Source organism: Grampus griseus (genome assembly GCF_964374135.1).
Source record: "Grampus griseus genome assembly, chromosome: 11".
Lineage (NCBI taxonomy): Eukaryota > Metazoa > Chordata > Mammalia > Artiodactyla > Delphinidae > Grampus > Grampus griseus.
The window spans coordinates 35,439,745-35,459,183 of NC_139005.1; the positions used below are offsets into that span (position 1 = coordinate 35,439,745).

At 38.6% G+C, this 19,439-nt stretch overlaps 1 protein-coding gene across 3 annotated transcripts in view; it reads left to right on the forward strand.

Annotated features, from left to right (window-relative positions):
* TMEM117 (transmembrane protein 117) overlaps positions 1–3,299 on the forward strand; it is a 541,860-nt gene extending 538,561 nt beyond the window's left edge. For all 3 annotated transcript variants that reach the window (XM_082666768.1, XM_082666767.1, XM_082666769.1), the window contains one exon: positions 1,259–3,299. In XM_082666768.1, the coding sequence (XP_082522894.1) occupies positions 1,259–1,908 (650 nt within the window). In that variant the 3' untranslated portion in view covers positions 1,909–3,299. The remainder of the gene's footprint in view (positions 1–1,258) is intronic.
* Positions 3,300–19,439: the final 16,140 nt, after the last annotated feature.

The following is a 19,439-nucleotide window of genomic DNA, read 5'->3' on the forward strand; positions in this document are numbered from 1 at the left end:
TGTAAAGAAATTGGAGTTTAGAGAAGTTAAACAACTAACCCAAGGTCACATAGCCAGTAGGTTTGGGAGCCAGTCCCGGATTAAAGTTCTTCAACTTTGCATATAATAGGAGATTGAAAATGTGTAATGACGATGATAAAATACTTTCTTAAACTCCTTACAAAGTTATATTTTTATAGAGCTATGTGTTCTATTGGAGTACATATTTAAAAATACATTTTTACCAATCTTAGTTTAAGAAGTTTGCCCAAGATCCTATCTCTCATGTGAAGCAGTAACTTAATAATGTTCACTATCACTATTTTTAAATACAAAATAAAATAATTTTGACATAACACATATAATTATAACTAAAACTTTTAGAACCTGTTATAAATATCACATAATTTTGCAAAACTATGAGCTGAGTATTACTATATTATTATGACACACTAAAACTTGGAATAAATTATAATAGAAATTATAATGGAATCTAGTATCCCTTGAAATTTTTTCAACATTCTTTCCATTTAAAGATGCAAAGGTTTCACTAGGTAGTATGTCTCTAAATAATACCTTATTTATGTAAGATTTTTAAATACTACAAAGAAGTCATAATAATTACAGTCTCTCCAAATCATGTCTTCTACAGCTATGGTTATATTTATATGTCTGATAAATGGATTCTGTTCAATGAGAATTTGATGCAATTATTTTTAAAGTCTTGAAATGAATGCTCAAGGATTATTGATCTGAATCACATCAACTAATAGTTTAATCAACAGGTCACCTACAAAGAGCAATGTGAATTCAATTGATATACTGCTGTGCTTGCACTGCAAAATGATTTATTTCTTTCCCTGGCTTAATTATAAAACTGTAAGAGATAGTCAATCATACGTTGGACTTTTCTTAAGAATTTCATCAGAACTTTGTTTTTAAACCTTAATTAAATTGTTCTATAGAATAACCTACATGGAACCAAATTTGAGTATAACTGTGGTGCCTTAAAAACCAGGAGACTTAATCTAGAAAGTGTAGTTACCATAAATTACTGGCTCTGGGATCTACAGTTACATTTTCACATGCCTAGAATCCATTTAGGAAATCCCCATTGCCAATTCACTTAATGGCAGCATAACACTCTCAAAAAATTTTTAGCAGGTCTAAAATATTAACAATTTATGCTATAATACCAGTATCTCCATTTTGTAGGAGAAAACTCTATTGCAGTTTTATAGGTCTTTGACTAATATGCAGTATTTCTTTTTTAATGCAGGTAAATGGTTTAACTATGGGATTATCTTTCTCGTCTTGATTTTGGATCTTAATATGTGGAAGAATCAGATATTTTATAAGCCTCATGAATATGGACAGTATATTGGCCCAGGGCAGAAGATATATACAGTGAAAGACTCAGAGAGTCTAAAGGATTTGAACAGAACCAAGCTATCCTGGGAATGGCGGTCCAATCACACCAACCCTCAGACTAATAAAACCTATGTTGAGGGAGACATGTTCTTACACAGCAGGTTCATAGGGGCAAGTCTTGATGTCAAGTGTCTGGCTTTTGTGCCAAGTCTGATAGCTTTTGTGTGGTTTGGATTCTTCATTTGGTTCTTTGGACGGTTTTTGAAAAATGAGCAAGGCATGGAGAATCAAGACAATACTTACACACGCATGAAAAGAAAATCCCCATCAGAACAAAGCAAGGACATGGGAATCACGCGAGAAAACACCCAGGCCTCAGTGGAAGACCCGTTGAATGATCCCCCCTTGGTGTGCATCAGGTCTGACTTCAACGAGATCGTCTACAAGTCTTCCCACCTAACGTCGGAGAACTTGAGCTCGCACTTAAATGAATCGACCAGCGCCACAGGGGGAGGCGACCCAGATCCAACGACTTCTAAAAGTACACCAACGAACTAGAACCGATTATTGGGGGAGAGCACAAAGAGCAACCCTGGGTGTAACTTTCAAAAGTTAGTCTTTCCTTTTGTAAATGTTAAGGTTTACACAGCGTTAGGTAAAGAAATACAAATGATGCCACAACGGTGCTCAACATGCTTTTTCTAGGACTCATTGTTTTCTATTTGTATTATGATACCTGTGCCTACAGTATATCTAACAGTCCTCTAGAGATTGCTTTTTCACAGTTGTACAAGCTACTTACTGACTTTACAGCCTAGTAGATTAGCTGGTTACCCATGTATCTGATGTTCAACCATAGTGGTGCCTTGAGACATTAAACTTTTTAACTGTACCAGAAACGAAGTATGGAACAGTTCTCTAACCTGCTTCACATGGGTTTTTTTTTATACAATTATTTTGATCTCCACTTGATGTCTGAGCAGGAAACAGATATAGCCAAGATGTGGCTCAGGAAGTATGTCTCGGTTTCTTATTCAGCAGCGGAGTTGGTGACTTTGACAGCTGGACTGCAGAGAAGCATTGTGATTACCTTTGAATTTTTATTGGCTGTCTGCCAAACACAAATACAGATGCAGAATTCAGTAATAGGAGAGTGATAATCCATCATGGGTCACTACTTGTGAAATGTGACTTTCTCCAACCAGTAATTGCAATTAGATAATAATACCTAATTATGTTTTCCCAATTAAGGTAAATTGCTACCTGATTAAAAATCCTGCCCTTCACCTTTGGGAACAAAGGTTAAGATGCACAGTTAGGTGAACTCTCAAATTTATTGGCATTTACACAAAGCCCTAGAAAACCAAGAAACTGAAGTTTTAATTATGTGAGGGTTGCACAGCCTACCATTCACAATATTTGTACATCTTTCTATAAATATAGTTGTTGACAGTGAAAATTGAAAAACATATGCCAACCCTGAGCAAGGGAACTCCTCTAAAAAATCATGCTGTGGAACTATGTAAGGTAGAAAAAAGGATGTGCATGAAAGACTCTGTTTACTGGCTTGTTTTGTGTGTGTTTTGTTGTTTTTGTTTTCTTTTTTTAAGAACTAAACATCACACATTAATAAATCAGAATTATACATCAGTAATTATGTATTGTAGTTTTTTGTTTATAGTAGAAGAGATCAATTGTATCTTAGTTTAACAACAGCTCATTAACTTTTTTTTTTAACTCAGAACCAAGCAGGCTAAGAAATGGAATGCTCCCAACTTGCTTTAATTTTGTTCCATAAATTGTGGTTACATGTTCCTTGAGGGCGTTGGGGAAGATCACTTTTAAGGCAAAATTATTTTCCTGTCACATACTGACATAGCTGTATTTTGTCTTTATGATTTTTTAAAACCTCTTTTGCTTTGATCTATCTGCTTTTAAGCTTGCAGCATGTTAAATTTAGCATACATAATAGAACTGTGCATTTATCTGTCACTTGAGAGTCAGCTTTAATAAACATCTTTCTATGATTGTTTACTAGGCAATTGGAACCATAGCCCTGCTGTTTATTTTACCTTTAATAGCCACACATGGGGTACTTAGAATCGTAAGGATCTCTGACACTAAAATTGCAGAGATCAAGCTCACTATAGTAACCCACTGACCGTTCTGTACAAAGAAACTTACAATGTTATCCCTGACATGTAGGAACATTGACCATGACCAAATTTGCATAGTGGACGATTCAACTTTTGACTCTGGGACAAGTAAATAATGCCACTTAGGACTATATTTTTATTTATTCTGAAAGTCATTGTCTTGTAGAATGAAGATGAAAGTTGATTTAGAAAGTGGGTGTTATTATCAGTATGTAGTCCTTATGAAAATATTATTTGAGAATCTTTATGTGGCTTTTAAGGAAAAAGTGCTTCAATGAAGGATTCTAGTCAGCAGAAGTAAGATAGAAAACAAACCAACCAACCAATCTTAGAGCACTATGCTTATACATTTCAAAGAATTGACTAGAGAAATTGGCTATCAGCTGATATGAATATTTGTCTTTAAAGTTTCCATGAGTTTAGTATCAAATAGAATAATATCCAGGGCTGACACTTTAATAGTCAAACAAGATTTGATCCTTCAAAGGCTTCCAATATTCAATTGTATAGACCAATCTTGACCTTTTTATCTATGTGTGGGTCTCCCTCCTTCTTTTGCTCCCTCTTTTGTGTATTGCACATTCCTTTTGCACCTATTCCAACTAAAGATTAGAAAATGAAATAAAATCTAAGTCAAAATCTCACCCATCCATGTTTAGTCTCAGATCCTGAGTCATATGTCACTGGACTATGACCCTGCAGAGCTTTATGAATACCAAAACTTTTGGACTATGGAGGACACTTTAAAAATGTGTAGTAAATTCAGAAACATTTTAAAAATTCAGAAAAATGGTGAGTTTAAAAGGAGAATTAAAAAATTACTAACCAAAATTCTAAAGAAAGCATAACAAATATGATGCCTTAATTGAAGTGATGCTTAAAGACTATAAACAATTATATATCTACTGTTCAGTAATTATAGTATTTCCTTTCGTGCAGTTCAGAATCTGTACTTATTTGACACAATTTTAGTATCCGGCATCATAGAGAACTTCATTAGTAGTATAAATTGAAAATTAAATAAACTCTATGAGTTTATGCCTGATAATATATGCCTAGACAAAAATCTTATCACCACATGCTCATTTAAATTATATAGCCACAGTCAGTTATCCCATCTCTCCATGGTGGTTCCTTATCCTGTCCACTTATCTTCTAGCACATCTAAAATCATCAGTGAATCCTATTAGAAATGCTAAGAATTATTTCTTCCTCATTTGTCCTAAGAGTCAGCCAGGCATAAAAATCTCCTGTCACTTTTATACCATCGGATTTCACAAGTAGTGTCCAATAGCACTACAAGCTGACAGTACAAGGAAAGAAGTTATTCCACACAGACACTCAGATTTGAAGGTGTGAGTAGCACTGTCGTGTCTCACCACTGGGCTCTGGAGCAATTCTGTTACATTCTTTGGCTGTCCTGTGAGTCCCAGCACAACCCAAAACAAAACAGGAGAAAGGTAATGCTGACAAGCCTCTTATATAGCCTCTTCCACCAGACGGCAGACAGCAGAAGCAAGAAGAACTACAATCCTGCAGCCTGTGGAACAAAAATCACATTCATATAAAGATAGACAAGATGAAAAGGCAAAGGGCTATGTACCAGATGAAGGAACAAGATAAAACCCCAGAAAAAAAACTAAATGAAGTGGAGATAGGCAACCTTCCAGAAAAAGAATTCAGAATAATGACAGTGAAGATGATCCAGGACCTTGGAAAAAGAATGGAGGCAAACATCGAGAAAATGCAAGAAATGTTTAACAAAGACCTAGAAGAATTAAAGAACAAACAAACAGAGATGAACAATGCAATAACAGAAATGAAAACTACACCAGAAGGAATCAATAGCAGAATAACTGAGGAAGAAGAACAGATAAGTGACCTGGAAGACAGAATGGTGGAATTCACTGCTGTGGGACAGAATTTTAAAAAGAGAATGAAAAGAAACGAAGACAGACTAAGAGACCTCTGGGACAACATTAAACGTGACAACATTCACATTATAGGGGTCCCCGAAGGAGAAGAGAGAGAGAAAGGACCAGAGAAAATATTTGAAGAGATTATACTCAAAAACTTCCCTAACATGGGAAGGGAAATAGCCACCTAAGTCCAGGAAGCACAGAGAGTCCCATACAGGATAAATCCAAGGAGAAACACAATGAGACACAGAGTAATCAAACTGGCAAAAATTAAAGACAAAGAAAAATTATTGAAAGCAACAAGGGAAAAATGACAAATAACATACAAGAGAACTCCCATAAGGTTAACAGCTGATTTCTCAGCAGAAACTCTACAAGCCAGAAGGGAGTGGTATGACATATTTAAAGTGATGAAAGGGAAGAACCTACAACCAACATTCCTCTACCTGGAAAGGATCTCATTCATATTTGATGGAGAAATCAAAAGCTTTACAGACAAGCAAAAGCTAAGAGAATTCAGCACCACCAAACAGCTCTACAACAAAGGCTAAAGGAACTTCTCTAAGTGGGAAACACAAGAGAAGAAAAGGACTTACAAAAACAAACAAAAAACAATTAAGAAAATGGTAATAGGAACATACATATCGATAATTACCTTAAACATGAGTGGATTAAATGCTCTACCCAAAAGACACAGGCTCACTGATTGGATACAAAAATAAGACCCATACATATGCTGTCTACAAGAGACCTACTTCAGACCTAGGGACACATGCAGACTGAAAGTGAGGAGATGGAAAAAGATATTCCATGCAAATGGAAATCAAAAGAAAGCTGGTGTAGCAATACTCATATCAGATAAAATAGACTTTAAAATAAAGAATGTTACAAGAGACAAGGAAGGAGACTACATAACGATCAAGGGATCAATCCAGGAAGAAGACATAACAATTATAAATATATATGCACCCAACATGGGAGCACCTCAATACATAAAGCAACTGCTAACAGCTACAAAAAAGGAAATTGACAGTAACACAATAATAGTGGGGAACTTTAATACCTCACTTACACCAATGCACAGATCATCCAAACAGAAAATTAATAAGGAAACGCAAGCTTTAAATAACATAATAGAAAAGATAGATTTAATTGATATTTATAGAACATTCCATCCAAAAACAGCAGATTACACTTTCTTCTCAAGTGCTCACAGAACATTCTCCAGGATGGATCACATCTTGGGTCACAAATAAAGCCTCAGTAAATTTAAGAAAATTGAAATCATATCAAACATCTTTTCTGACCACAAGGCTAGGAGATTAGAAATCAATTACAGGGGAAAAAAACGTAAAAAACACAAAGACATGGAGACTAAACAATATGTTGCTAAATAACCAAGAGATCACTGAAGAAATCAAACAGGAAATCAAAAAATACCTAGAGACAAATGACAATGAAAAACGACGATCCAAAACCTATGGGATGCAGCAGAAGCAGTTCTAAGAGGGAAGTTTATAGCAATACAAGCCTACCTCAAGAAACAACAAACATCTCAAATAAACAATCTAACCTTACACCTAAAGGAACTAGAGAAAGGAGAACAAACAAAACCCAAAGTTAGTAGAAAGAAAGAAATCACAAAGAACAGAGCAGAAATAAATGAAATAGAAACAAAGAAAAAAATAGCAGAGATCAATGAAACTAAAAGCTGGTTCTTTGAGAAGATAAACAAAATTGATAAACCATTAGCCATTCTCATCAAGAGAAAGAGGGAGAGGACTCAAATCAGTAAAATTAGAAATGAAAAAGGGGAAATTACAACCGCAGAAATACAAAGCACCCTAAGAGACTACTACAAGCAACTCTATGCCAATAAAATGGACAACCTGGAAGAAATGGACAAATTCTTAGAAAGGTATAACATTCCACGACCTAGCCAGGAAGAAATAGAAAACATGAACAGACCAATCACAAGTAATGAAGTTGAAACTGTGATTAAAAATCTTCCAACAAACAAAAGTCGAGGATCAGATGGCTTCAGAGGTGAATTGTATCAAACATTTAGAGAAGAACTAGCACCTATCCTTCTCAAACTCTTCCAAAAAATTGCAGAGGAAGGAAAACTCCCGAACTCATTCTATGAGGCCACCATCACCCTGATACCAACCCAGACATAGATACTACAAAAAAAGAAAATTATAGACCAATATCACTCATGAATATAGATGCAAAAAACCTCGACAAAATACTAGCAAACAGAATCCAAAAACACATTAAAAGGATCATACACCATGATCAAGTGGGATTTATCCAAGGGATGCAAGGATTCTTCAGTATATGCAAATCAATCAATCTGATACACCATATTAACAAATTGAAGAAGAAAAACCATATGCTCATCTCAATACATGTAGAAAAAGCTTTTGACAAAATTCAGCACCCATTTATGATAAAAACTCTCCAGAAAGTGGACATAGAGGGAATCTTCCTCAACATACTAAAGGACATATATGACAAACCCACAGCAAACATCATTCTCAATGGTGAAAATCTGAAAGCATTTCCTCTAAGATCAGGAACAAGACAAGGATGTCCACTCTCAGCACTATTCAACATAGTTTTGGAAGTCCTAGCCACGGGAATCAGAGAAGAAGAAGAAATAAAAGGAATACAAATTGGAAAAGAAGAAGTAAAACTGTCACTGTTCGCAGATGACATGTTACTCTACATACAGAATCCTCAAGATGCCACCAGAAAACTACTAGAGCTAATCAATGAATTTGGTAAAGTTGCAGGATACAAAATTAAAGTACAGAAATCTCTTGCATTCCTATACACTAAGGATGAAAAATCTGAAAGAGAGTTTACGGAAACACTCCCATTTTCCACTGCAACAAAAAGAATAAAATACCTAGGAATAAACCTACCTAGGGAGACAAAAGACTTGTATGCAGAAAACAGACACTGATGAAAGAAATTAAAGATGATACCAGCAGATGGAGAGATATACCATGTTCTTGGATTGGAAGAATCAATATTGTGAAAACGACTATATTACCCAAAGCAATCTACAGATTCAATGCAATCCCTATCAAACTACCAATGGCATTTTTCCAGAACTAGAACAAAAAATCTTAAAATTTGTATGGAAACACAATAGACCCTGAATAGCCAAAGCAGTCTTGAGGGAAAAAACAGAGCTGGAGGAATCAGACTCCCTGACTTCAGACCATACTACAAAACTACAGTAATCAAGACAATATGGTACTGCCACAAAAACAGAAATATAGATCAATGGAAGAGGATAGAAACTTCAGAGATAAATCCATGCACCTATGGTTAACTAATCTATGACAAAAGAGGCAAGGATATACAATGGAGAAAAGACAGTCTCTTCAATAAGTTGTACTGGGAAAACTGGACAGCTACATGTAAAGGAATGAAATTAGAACACGCTCTAACACCAAACACAAAAATAAACTCAAAATGGATTAGAGACCTAAATGTAAGACCAGACACTGTAAAACTCTTAGAAGAAAACATAGGAAGAACACTCTTTGACATAAATCACAGCAAGATCTTTTTTGATCCACCTCCTAGAGTAATGGAAATAAAAACAAAAATAAACAAATGGGACCTAATTAAACTTCAAAGCTTTTGCACAGCAAAGGAAACTACAAACAAGATGAAAAGACAACCCTCAGAAAGGGAGAACATATTTGCAAACGAAGCAATGGACAAAGGATTAATCTCCAAAATATATAAACAGCTCATGCAGCTCAATATTTAAAAAACAAAGAACCCAATCCAAAAATGGGCAGAAGACCTAAATAGACATTTCTCCAAAGAAGACATACAGATGGCCAAGAAGCACATGAAAAGCTGCTCAACATCTGTAACTATTAGAGAAATGCAAATCAAAACTACAATGAGATACCATCTCACACCAGTTAGAATGGGCATCATCAGAAAATCTACAAACAACAAAAGCTGGAGAGAGTGTGGAGGAAAGGGAACCCTCTTGCACTGTTGGTGGGAATGTAAGTTGATACAGCCACTATGGAGAGTAGCATGGAGGTTCCTTAAAAATCTAAAAATAGAATTACCATATGACCCAGCAATCCCACTACTGAGCATATACCCAGAGAAAACCATAATTCAAAAAAACACATGCACCCCAATATTCATTGCAGCACTATTTACAATAGCCAGGTCATGGACACAACCTAAATGCCCATTAACAGACAAATGGATAAAGAAGATGTAGTACATGTATACAATGGAATATTACTCAGCCATAAAAAGGCATGAAATTGGGTTATTTGTAGAGACGTGGATGGATCTAGAGACTGTCATACAGAGTGAAGTAAGTCAGAAAGAGAGAAACAAATATTGTATATTAATGCATATATGTGGAACCTAGAAAAATGGTACAGATGAACCAGTTTGCAGGGCAGAAATTGAGACACAGATGTAGAGAACAAACGTATGGACACCAAGGGGGGAAAGTGGCAGGGGGTGGGGGTGTGATGAATTGGGAGATTGGGATTGACATGTATACACTGATGTGGAAAAAATTGATGACTAATATGAACATGCTGTATAAAAAAATAAATAAAATTAAAAAATTAAAAAAGAAAGGTAATGCTAATAAACCACTCTTAGCTGCCCCTATAACTAATGGTTTATGATGCCACTGTATTATCTGACATTCACCCAAAATCTCAGCACCCCACCATTGCTTGTCACCTATCTGTCCTCACTGTGAACTGACCCTTATTTTAAATTAACACTCTTGGATACGCAACCCCAGTCTGGGTCTTGTGCTTTTATTGTCTTTTCTTCCCTCAGACAGTGAAATGGCTTCTCACTCTAGCTGGCCTGATTTCCTCCAGCTTTGTGTTTCAGGACACAACTCTAGCGTATTAGCCAGCCCTGCCCTTAAGAGGGGTAGAGCAATTGAATTCATTTCACAACAGATAAACTGGCACTTTTCTCCTTGATCCCTATTTTCATTTTTAAAGATGTTTGTGTGCATGGGGTTGTGATTAATGAGAACAAAAATAGATAAGAGACTCGAGGTCATACATGTTTGGCTTACTACCATTTCGGCTGGACCAGAACTGTACTATAATTTGAACAATTAGAGAAGTTGAGATGTAGTATTTGTAGCTCACAAGTCACTCTTGTTGAAGATAATTGGAAAAAGCTGTGGATATTTATAATGGCAAGACAAGGTAAGGCAGATGGTGGAGAATGGATGGAAGCAGCAGCAAGGAAGACTTGGAAACGAAAAATGGCAGCTGTAGTGCAAATGAGCTTTAAAACTTCAGGGAGAGGAGGGAGACGCTGTCAAAGGAGCTTCAACATAAAGTTGTCATGAGTGCAGTACTCCTACCTGTTAGGCAGGAGACTCAAAAACATATGTTCAACACAACTGAGGGGGTTACACAAAAGGTTGGTTGGTTGGTTTCTTAAGCATCCTTGCTTGCACTCAAGTTATGCCACTTCTGCCCCAGGGAGTGTGGTGAGACCGGGGAGAGGAGGTGTGGGACCTGGGAGACAAACTACAGAAGTAGGTGTGGGGAGAGTGGGCGACACGAGAAGAGAAGGACAAAATCAACACAACATTTCAGAGAGACTGAAGCATCCTTAACGGGAGAACACACACGAGGGCAGAGTCTGTCTGTTAACATATTATCAGCAAATAAAAGCCGACATCTTGTAAATAAAAATATTTTGCAATAGACATTCTGAAAAATTTTAGTGAGAAACAAAATTAGATAGTATTATTACTAATTTAACACGTGTAAAATACCACCGATATTATTTTAATTGTGTGTGAAGTATCAGTTATTTTACTTCAGAGAATATAAAACACATACAATGTATTTCATAGGTTTATTCTAAAGCTCTGTCCTCTAACACAGTTTTTCATAAGGTCTTAAGTTTTTTAACACCAAATAATTGTGCTATTGGGCATTTTGAGGACTTAACCTGCATGATTGAGAAGGACCACTATAATTTATAACTGAGAACTACAGTAATAAAACAAATTTATAGATGTTCCTCATCTTAATAAATATCTTGCTCTATCTAGATCTTTATTCAACCCTCATTAATATTATACCGTTTTGAGTATTTTCTATGTGCAAACAAATTACCCCACTTAATCCTCACATTAACCATTAAAGGTAAGTATGCTTAATTTCACCTTATAGATGATGAAACTGAGATTCAAAGAGGTTTCTTAACTTGCTCAAGGTCACGAAGCTGGCAAATGCAGAGTTAGTGTTTGAACGCGTTTGTCTGACTCCAAAGCCCCATTATTTTCCATGACAATCCTTCTTAAAGATCCAGCCAAACTAGAGTGTCCGTTTCAAACAGGATCTTTGCTGAGAATAACCTGAGGAGCAGTTGTAAAATCATAAGATGCTTGATTTCTAGCCGTTTTTATCTCTCAAGAATCTAAGTTAAATAATTTCTAACAGCTGTCTGGAAGCAATTTACAAGTTAAATCATATGATCGAAAAGATAAGTCTGAATTAAATGGCAGAAGCATTCCGTTCATTGCCAGGTGTTCTGATTTAAGCTACATTTATAAAACCACAGCACAGATTTGTCCTAATACAATTTCCAGCATTGGCATTGGTTTCTTTCATGGTTTCACTTTCCTGGGGGGAGGGGAAAGAATGGACCTCTGCACGTTTTGAATACATCCCCAGGCAGATGTCAGAAGAGTAATAGGTAGGTATGAATATTTAAATTAGGGAAAAATTGATTAGAGATTGGCCAGTTTTAGAAAGCATAATTTGAATATGGGCTCTGGAAACAACTATATTTTGAAGTAATCGTCCATAATTTATCTTTTAAAATCTTTACCAAGGTGAGCAAACTATACTGTGGTATAAACAAGCACTGATATTGAAAACATGTCCCTTGAACACTATGAATCTTAGTTTCTCATCCCCAAAATGGGAATAGCGCACAGAGTTTTTTAAGAGAATCAGCTTAGACTGTATGTGAACGCATTCTGTGAACTGCAGTGAGCCGTGCAGTTGGAAGGTAATATCACAGACGTGAGCTCCAGTTCCCTCCAGTGCCCCCCTTTCCAGGGAGCCCACTGGGCTTGCCTTCACCAACAGCTCCAGACACCCTTGAATATGGTTAGGCAGTTTGTTCCCAATTTTCTCTCTCTCTGTAGTTGTTTTGAAGTCTACAAACTGCAATGTAATCCCTTTTCACTTTTAACAGAAGTCCATGTTCCTTCGTTTAAAGCAAGTGACTAAATTGTCTGAAATCAATGGCCATAATCCCTTGGAGCTGCTGGGCCAAACTTATTCCTCAAGGTTTCCTCTGCTCTACAGTTCTTCAATTATTTCCTTCCTTTTATGATTGCTTTACCAGCTTCTCTTATAGGGACTTTCTCATCATGCCAGTAATCCACCACCTTTCATAAATCCTGACGTGAAAGTGCTTGTGTCTTCGCATTTAAATGAGAGCCAACACACACACCTGGGCCCCTGCCCTTCAGCATCTTCCGGCTGTATTTGGACACAGTTGAGGTAGCCATTTCTGAATCAGGGTGTCACCCCAGCCTTGCCTTTTAGGAAGACCCCACCTCCATATCCCAGGGCATCGAGCTGACACCTCGGCCAAGCCATGGTGCTTTACAGAATGATATTTTCAAACAGGATGGTGGTTTTCCATTCAGCTTATAGGCTTATTTGCCTTGAATTCATTATTTTATCTGGATAGCCCTGTTGACTTCAATCTAACCAACACCAGAAAAGATCTGCAGTTTAAAATAGTCACTCTTGACTGAAACAAAATGTGTAAGATCGGAGAAAGAGCAATGGCCACATCAGGAACTCTAACACTTACTATTCAGATTTGATAACGATGAAATTACTATAAAATTATCCTTGAACGAATTATAATGTTTCTTAATTTTAAGAGCAGTATTTAGAGCTTGAAATATGCCAGAAAGCTGGGAGATCCTGCCGTTTACATATCCAAATGGCTTCCAGTGGGGATAGATTGTATTTACTTTGTGTCTCACAGGTCTTCTCTCCTACTGTCTGTCATTATCACTTAGTGCCATGCAGAGATCTCATCGTCTCTCTGCAGGATAGCTGCAGTGTTGTCTTAACTGGTCTTCCCAATGCTCCCCTTATCCAGTGTAATCCAGTTTCCACACATTCACCAGAACAATCTTTCCAGAGTCTGATCATATTACTTCACCTTTTCAGTTACCACTGATTGCTCAGTAGTGATTTTTAATATTATTGTGCACAATTCCACATTCCCAATGCCTTCACGCAGTAAGATTTCATTTCTTGCTCATGTTGCCATTGAACTGGGTGTCCACTGGCTGGCCTTCCATTCAGCCATGTGGGGATCCAACCTATTCCAACAAGCAGTTCCTTGACTCTAAGTTTTCTGTGTATCTAGTTGGCTGGTGAGGAAAGAGAGAGGGTGAGTAAAATCTTACAGAAAGTTTTAGGAAGAGACCTGGAAGTGACATACATCACTTTCTGCATGCCGTTAGCCAGAACTCTGTTGCGGGGTCTGCCTAACTGCACGGGATGCTAGGAAACGCCTTCAGCTCTCTGCCCACGAAGGACAGGGACAATTGGGGTAATTTCTAGTCAGAGCAGCATTTACAAAATATAAACTCAGCCAAGTCTCACGTCTGCAAGTTCATACTCAGTGGCTTTAGGATACAACAGCAGCTGAGCTGAGTTTTAAAAGTTCCATAGGTGACTGTCTCACAAACATCAATTTGGGGACCATTCATATAATGCAGAATCCTCTCTGGCACTAAGGACCCTCTCTGACTCTTCCATGCCCAGAGGGTTCTGATCATCCATCCATGTTGAACTACTTACTACTTTCCTAATGAGCCACCGTACCGCTCAACTCTGCTATTGTCACAGTGTCTCCTGTTTGGAATCCCCTTTTCCACCATGACACCTAGGATTAACTCAACTATCATCTCTTTTAAGTCTTTCTTCCCCTTCCAAAGTGAAAATTACTGCCCGTCCATAGTATTCCTACATGACCTACCTTTTATCTATCAAAGCGTCTTTAACATTCTCTTCCTTTTTAGGTTTGCATGTCTGTACCTCCTGTTCAATTATAAACTCCTTGATCTTGCATATAATGATAACGTGAGGTAAAATTTGATTGAATAATTATGTAGTGAAGCAATGTGCTTAGAACTGACTCATTTGTGTAGCATAATATTCTCAAATTCTCTGATCCCCTTGATGATAAATATTGTAGGGGAGTGAACTCTGCCAAACAAACCCTTTCAGTTAGGTAGGAGGCAGAGTCATTATTTACATTTGATCTGGGGAGTGAGGGTACTCTAGAGAAACAGAACCAATAGAATATAGAGATATAGATGTAAGCGCTACAGATATGTACATACAGATATGAAGATTTATCATGAGGAATTGGTTCAAAAGATAATAGAGGCAAAGAAGTCCCACAGCTGCTCTCTGCAAGCTGGAGACCCAGGAAAGTGGTGATGTAATTCAGTGTGAGTCTGAAGGCCTGAGAACCAACGGAGCTGATGCTACAAATCTCAGTCTGAGGACAGGAGATGATGAAATGAGACATTCCAGCTCAATCAGTAAAGCAAGGAAGGAGGGACAGATTCCTCCTGCCTCTGCCCTTCCATTCTCTTCAGGCCATCAGTGGATTGGATGATACCGAACCACGCTGGGGAAGGCAATCTACTGAGTCCACCAACTCAAGGGCTTATACCCTCTGGATACACTCCTACAGACACACCCAGATACAATATTTAACCGGAGCATCCCAGGCCCCCTCAACTTGACACATAAAGTTAACCAAAATCTAATTGAAAGGGAGCGTCACAGTTGAGCCAAAAAATGTGTACAAACTCTTCCTCAAGTAAAGGAGGCTCAAGATAGGAGCTAAGAACCAAACCAGGACAAAGCATGAGCGAAGAGAAACAAATCAGAGCGGCAACTGGAAGTCTATGTTCTAATCCTGAGACAGAGGTTCTAGATCCTCACCTGACGGGTCAGCTGCTTCTACTACAAATTAGCATGGGTGAGGTTACAGTGATATTGGGTAGGCAGTGACATGATGACTGACTGTGTATCCTGAGACGCTGTCTCTTAGAAGAAAGGAAATACACTACTTCATTCTATGTAACTTTGTGAGCAGTTCATAGCTCTCTGCAGACCCAAAGCACTCAGGGAATCCAGGGGCAGGGCACCACAGAGTGAAGAGAGATGATGGAACAGTTTGCGGGATTTTACGTGTTGTTCTCTGGAAGCCAAAACTGGAAAAGAAACACAAGTCAGGAGCTCTGAAACTCAGATGAACTGTGATTATAGCAGTACTCCTATAAATTGTATCTCAGAATTCCTTAGAAGCCATTTACATATTGAAAACATCAATTATTCCTCCCATTTGAAATACGTAGTCCTTGTAATCAACTGCTTTGAGTCAATGTTCAGAATTATTCATGAAAGAGTTATATTTTAATGGCCTTTGGTGAGAACCAGCAGCGGCATCCATTAATTTGATTAGTTTTGTATGGGCTGGAAGAGAAAACTGGCACACAGCGCTAACTGAATCAATAGGGTGGGGTCTAAGTGTGAGTATCCCAGCCAGCCTCTCCAGCCTGAGATCCAGCAGAATGACGGCTGTGGTGGAGAGCAAAATGTCAGGGAGGAGATGCCTCATGTCCTCTCCTTCTGCCTCCTTGGCATTTTATCATCAGTCACCTCTTAGTTCCAGGCAGTGGATGTACGCTGTATCCTACTCCACTCCACCACCAGCCTCACTCCTTGATGTCCTTTCTAAAGGACAGAGCGGAGAAGTGTTTTTCTAAAACCCAAGGGCTTACATATGTGTCACAGCCCAACCTGAAAAAACAGGGTAATGAGTCTGCGCGTTGAGGAAAACAAGAGTCAGGGCCAAGGGTTTCATTTCCCTGCATGGTTCATCCATTTGAAAAGGCCGAGGAGCAGCTGTCCAAAAAGGCAGAAAATGCTCTGTATCCAAGGGATCCAGTGAGGGGGAGGGGTGGCAGCAGACACTGCTGAATCTGTCACGGTGTGGTCATGGTTCCAGAGTAATCTGTCCAGCTGGATGCAGGCAGCATTCCTGGGAGAGGTCCAAGGAGGGGCACAGGGATGGCCCAGAGCTGGAAGATGGACCAGTTTGCAATTTCTGGGGCACTTGGCTTATATTTAAGTGGTGTGGGATTCAGGGAAGGATACCAGTAGAGCTGGAAGGCAGACAAGAGACCAGGCTGTGTTTTAACCCTGCCCACCAGACACACCGAGTAGGAGGGGGAAAAGAAATATCTTAACGCCCACCGCACTCCAAACAGGAGCTGGCTTATGAGAACAGACCTCACTGCTAAGGATGGCTCTTCCGGGACACTGAGAAATGTTGGTAGGAGTCACACAGTGACTGAACAAAGCTGAATCCACAGATAAGGACGTTCTTGTGAAATCAAAAACAAAAAACAAAAGCCAGAGAATAATGCCAGGCTGAGGCAGAAAAGATTGCATTAGCTTTTACAACAGGCTACCTTCAAAAAAACCCCAGAAGTAATGGTAGTGCTTCTTGTTAAGCCTGATTAAGTTATTATTTGTGTAATCGGGTACTTACCGTATATTTCTCTCTCTCTCTCTCTCTAGTTGTTTTTAAGGCTCACTCCTGTATCTCTAGCTCCTCTCTCAGGTGGGAGAGGTGGGTGGCGCAGATCATGCTTAGGCCTTCTTGACCAAGCTGAGGACTTTGCATGTTTTTCTCAAGATAATGGGAAACCTCTAAAGAATTTTACATAGGAAATAATATCATTAGATATAGCATATTTTAAAAGATCACTCTGACAAAGAATGGATGTCAAGACCCCATCAGTACAATAAGATAATTAAATCAACCTAGCTTTGACTTTGCTGTCTTTAGGTCCCTTCTCCACAATTGGACAAATTACTCATCTCCTGCTTGTGTGAGAATGACACACCAAACAGGCCTTGTTTTAACTAGGATTCTTAGTTTGTGAGTTCACTGTCTGCAACAGGGAAATGGTAACAAATGTGGGTTGGAGCATCCAGTTTAAAGACCCCAGAAGAGGCTCTTGTAACTTAGATCTTCATAAGGACTGAAAGATTACCTGCAAAGATTTCAGCTCATACAATGAAGTGAAATATATACTGTTCTTCAGAAAGTTAACCTAAGCCTAGAGACAGGAAAATAAAGAGGTAGATGTGTCTGGGTTTACATACACAGATAACATGCAAGTAGAAATGTAATCATTGTATCTCAGTTCTAGCTCTGGTCCACTCCTTAAAAAAAAAAAAAAAAAAAAAAAAAGCAACAGCAGCAAAAACACCAACAATGCCAATAAAAAGCCTCTTAATGACTTGTGATGAACATGGAGATGTGCTGCCCTACAAAGGACTTGCTGCCCAGCTGCAAGGGATGCTGTCAGCAGACACCTCTAACTGTCAGCTCCTCTGGTCAACCTCAGCTGCAGAACCACCCTGCCCAGGGCCATACCCTTCCTACAGCAACATAAATACATTATTTTCTATCTCAGTCAGAAAGGAGTTTCAGAAGCCATTTGCATTCACATGGATCAAACAAAATATTTACTTACAGTGCTACGCATGGAGAACTCACCTGCCCTTAATAAAAACATCATCCAAAGAAATCTGGATCATCTAGACGTCCTACAGAACTTCACACTGACTAATTTTATCAATGATATCATATCTATAGGACCAAATGAGCAAAAGATGGCTAGCATACAGAAGGTCTTGGTAAGAGATGTGATGGGTCCTGAGAAAATTCAGCGGACTGACACATTCATAAAATTTTCAGGGGTCCAGTGGTTGAGAACATACTGAGATATCCTCCTCAAAATTAGTGTATCTTGCATCTCCTACCACAAAAAAAGAAGGAAAAGAGAATTGAAGAAGAAGAAGAAGAGGAAGAAGGAGAAGAACACAGTGATGGAGGAGAAGGAAGAGAAGGAGAAGGAGAAGGAGAAGAAGAACACTGCCTAATGATGAGCTACATTTCACATATAGAAATATAGCCCCAGTTCACATACCAGGCAATGAGAAAGGCTTCTAGATTTAAGTGGATTTAAGCCTTGATCAGGAAAGGACTGAAGCAGGTTTAAGATGAGGGGCAAGCAACTCTGCCACCACTTGGACCATAAGATCTGCAGACCCTACAGTGTTGGTGGCATCAGTGATGAATAAAGAGGCTGAGTGGAGTTTGTGCCATGCCCCACTGAAAGAGTCACAACACAGACCCCCGGGTTTCTGGAGCAAGGCCATGCCATCTGCAGCAGAGAATTATATGTGTAAAACAACTCCTGACATGGTATTAGGCCGTGGTAGAGATGGGACACCATCTGATCATACAGCTCCATTGCTTATTGTCCAGTGATAGGTTGGGTAGGCCCAGCAACAGTTCGTTGTAAGATGAAAGTGATACATCTGGTGTCAAGCACAAGCAGGATGAAGGAGCACAAGTAAGGGGCGTAAGAAGGTAGGCCAGACCCCACCCCTCCCTGCCATGGCATCTGCATATGAATTCCTCAAATTCATATACTGAAGCTTAATCCCCAATATGATGGCATTTGGAGGTGGGGACTCTGGGAGGCTATCAGATTTGGATGAGGTTTTGGGAGTAGAGACCCCATGGTGGGATATGTGCTTTTATAAGGAGATAAAGAGCCCAGAGTGGAATCTCTCTGACACGTGAGGATCTTACAAGAAGACAGCTGTCTATGAACCTGGAAACAAGTCCTTACCAGACACCAAATCTGCTGTTACCTTGATCTCGGACTTCTCAGCCTCCAGAAATGTAAGAAATAAATGTCTGTTGTTTAAGCCATTCAGTCTATGATATTTTTGTTATAGCAGCCTGAACTGACTAAGACAGCATCCATATCTATCATAATAGCATACTTCTCTCATCTCTTGTATGGACATAGGAC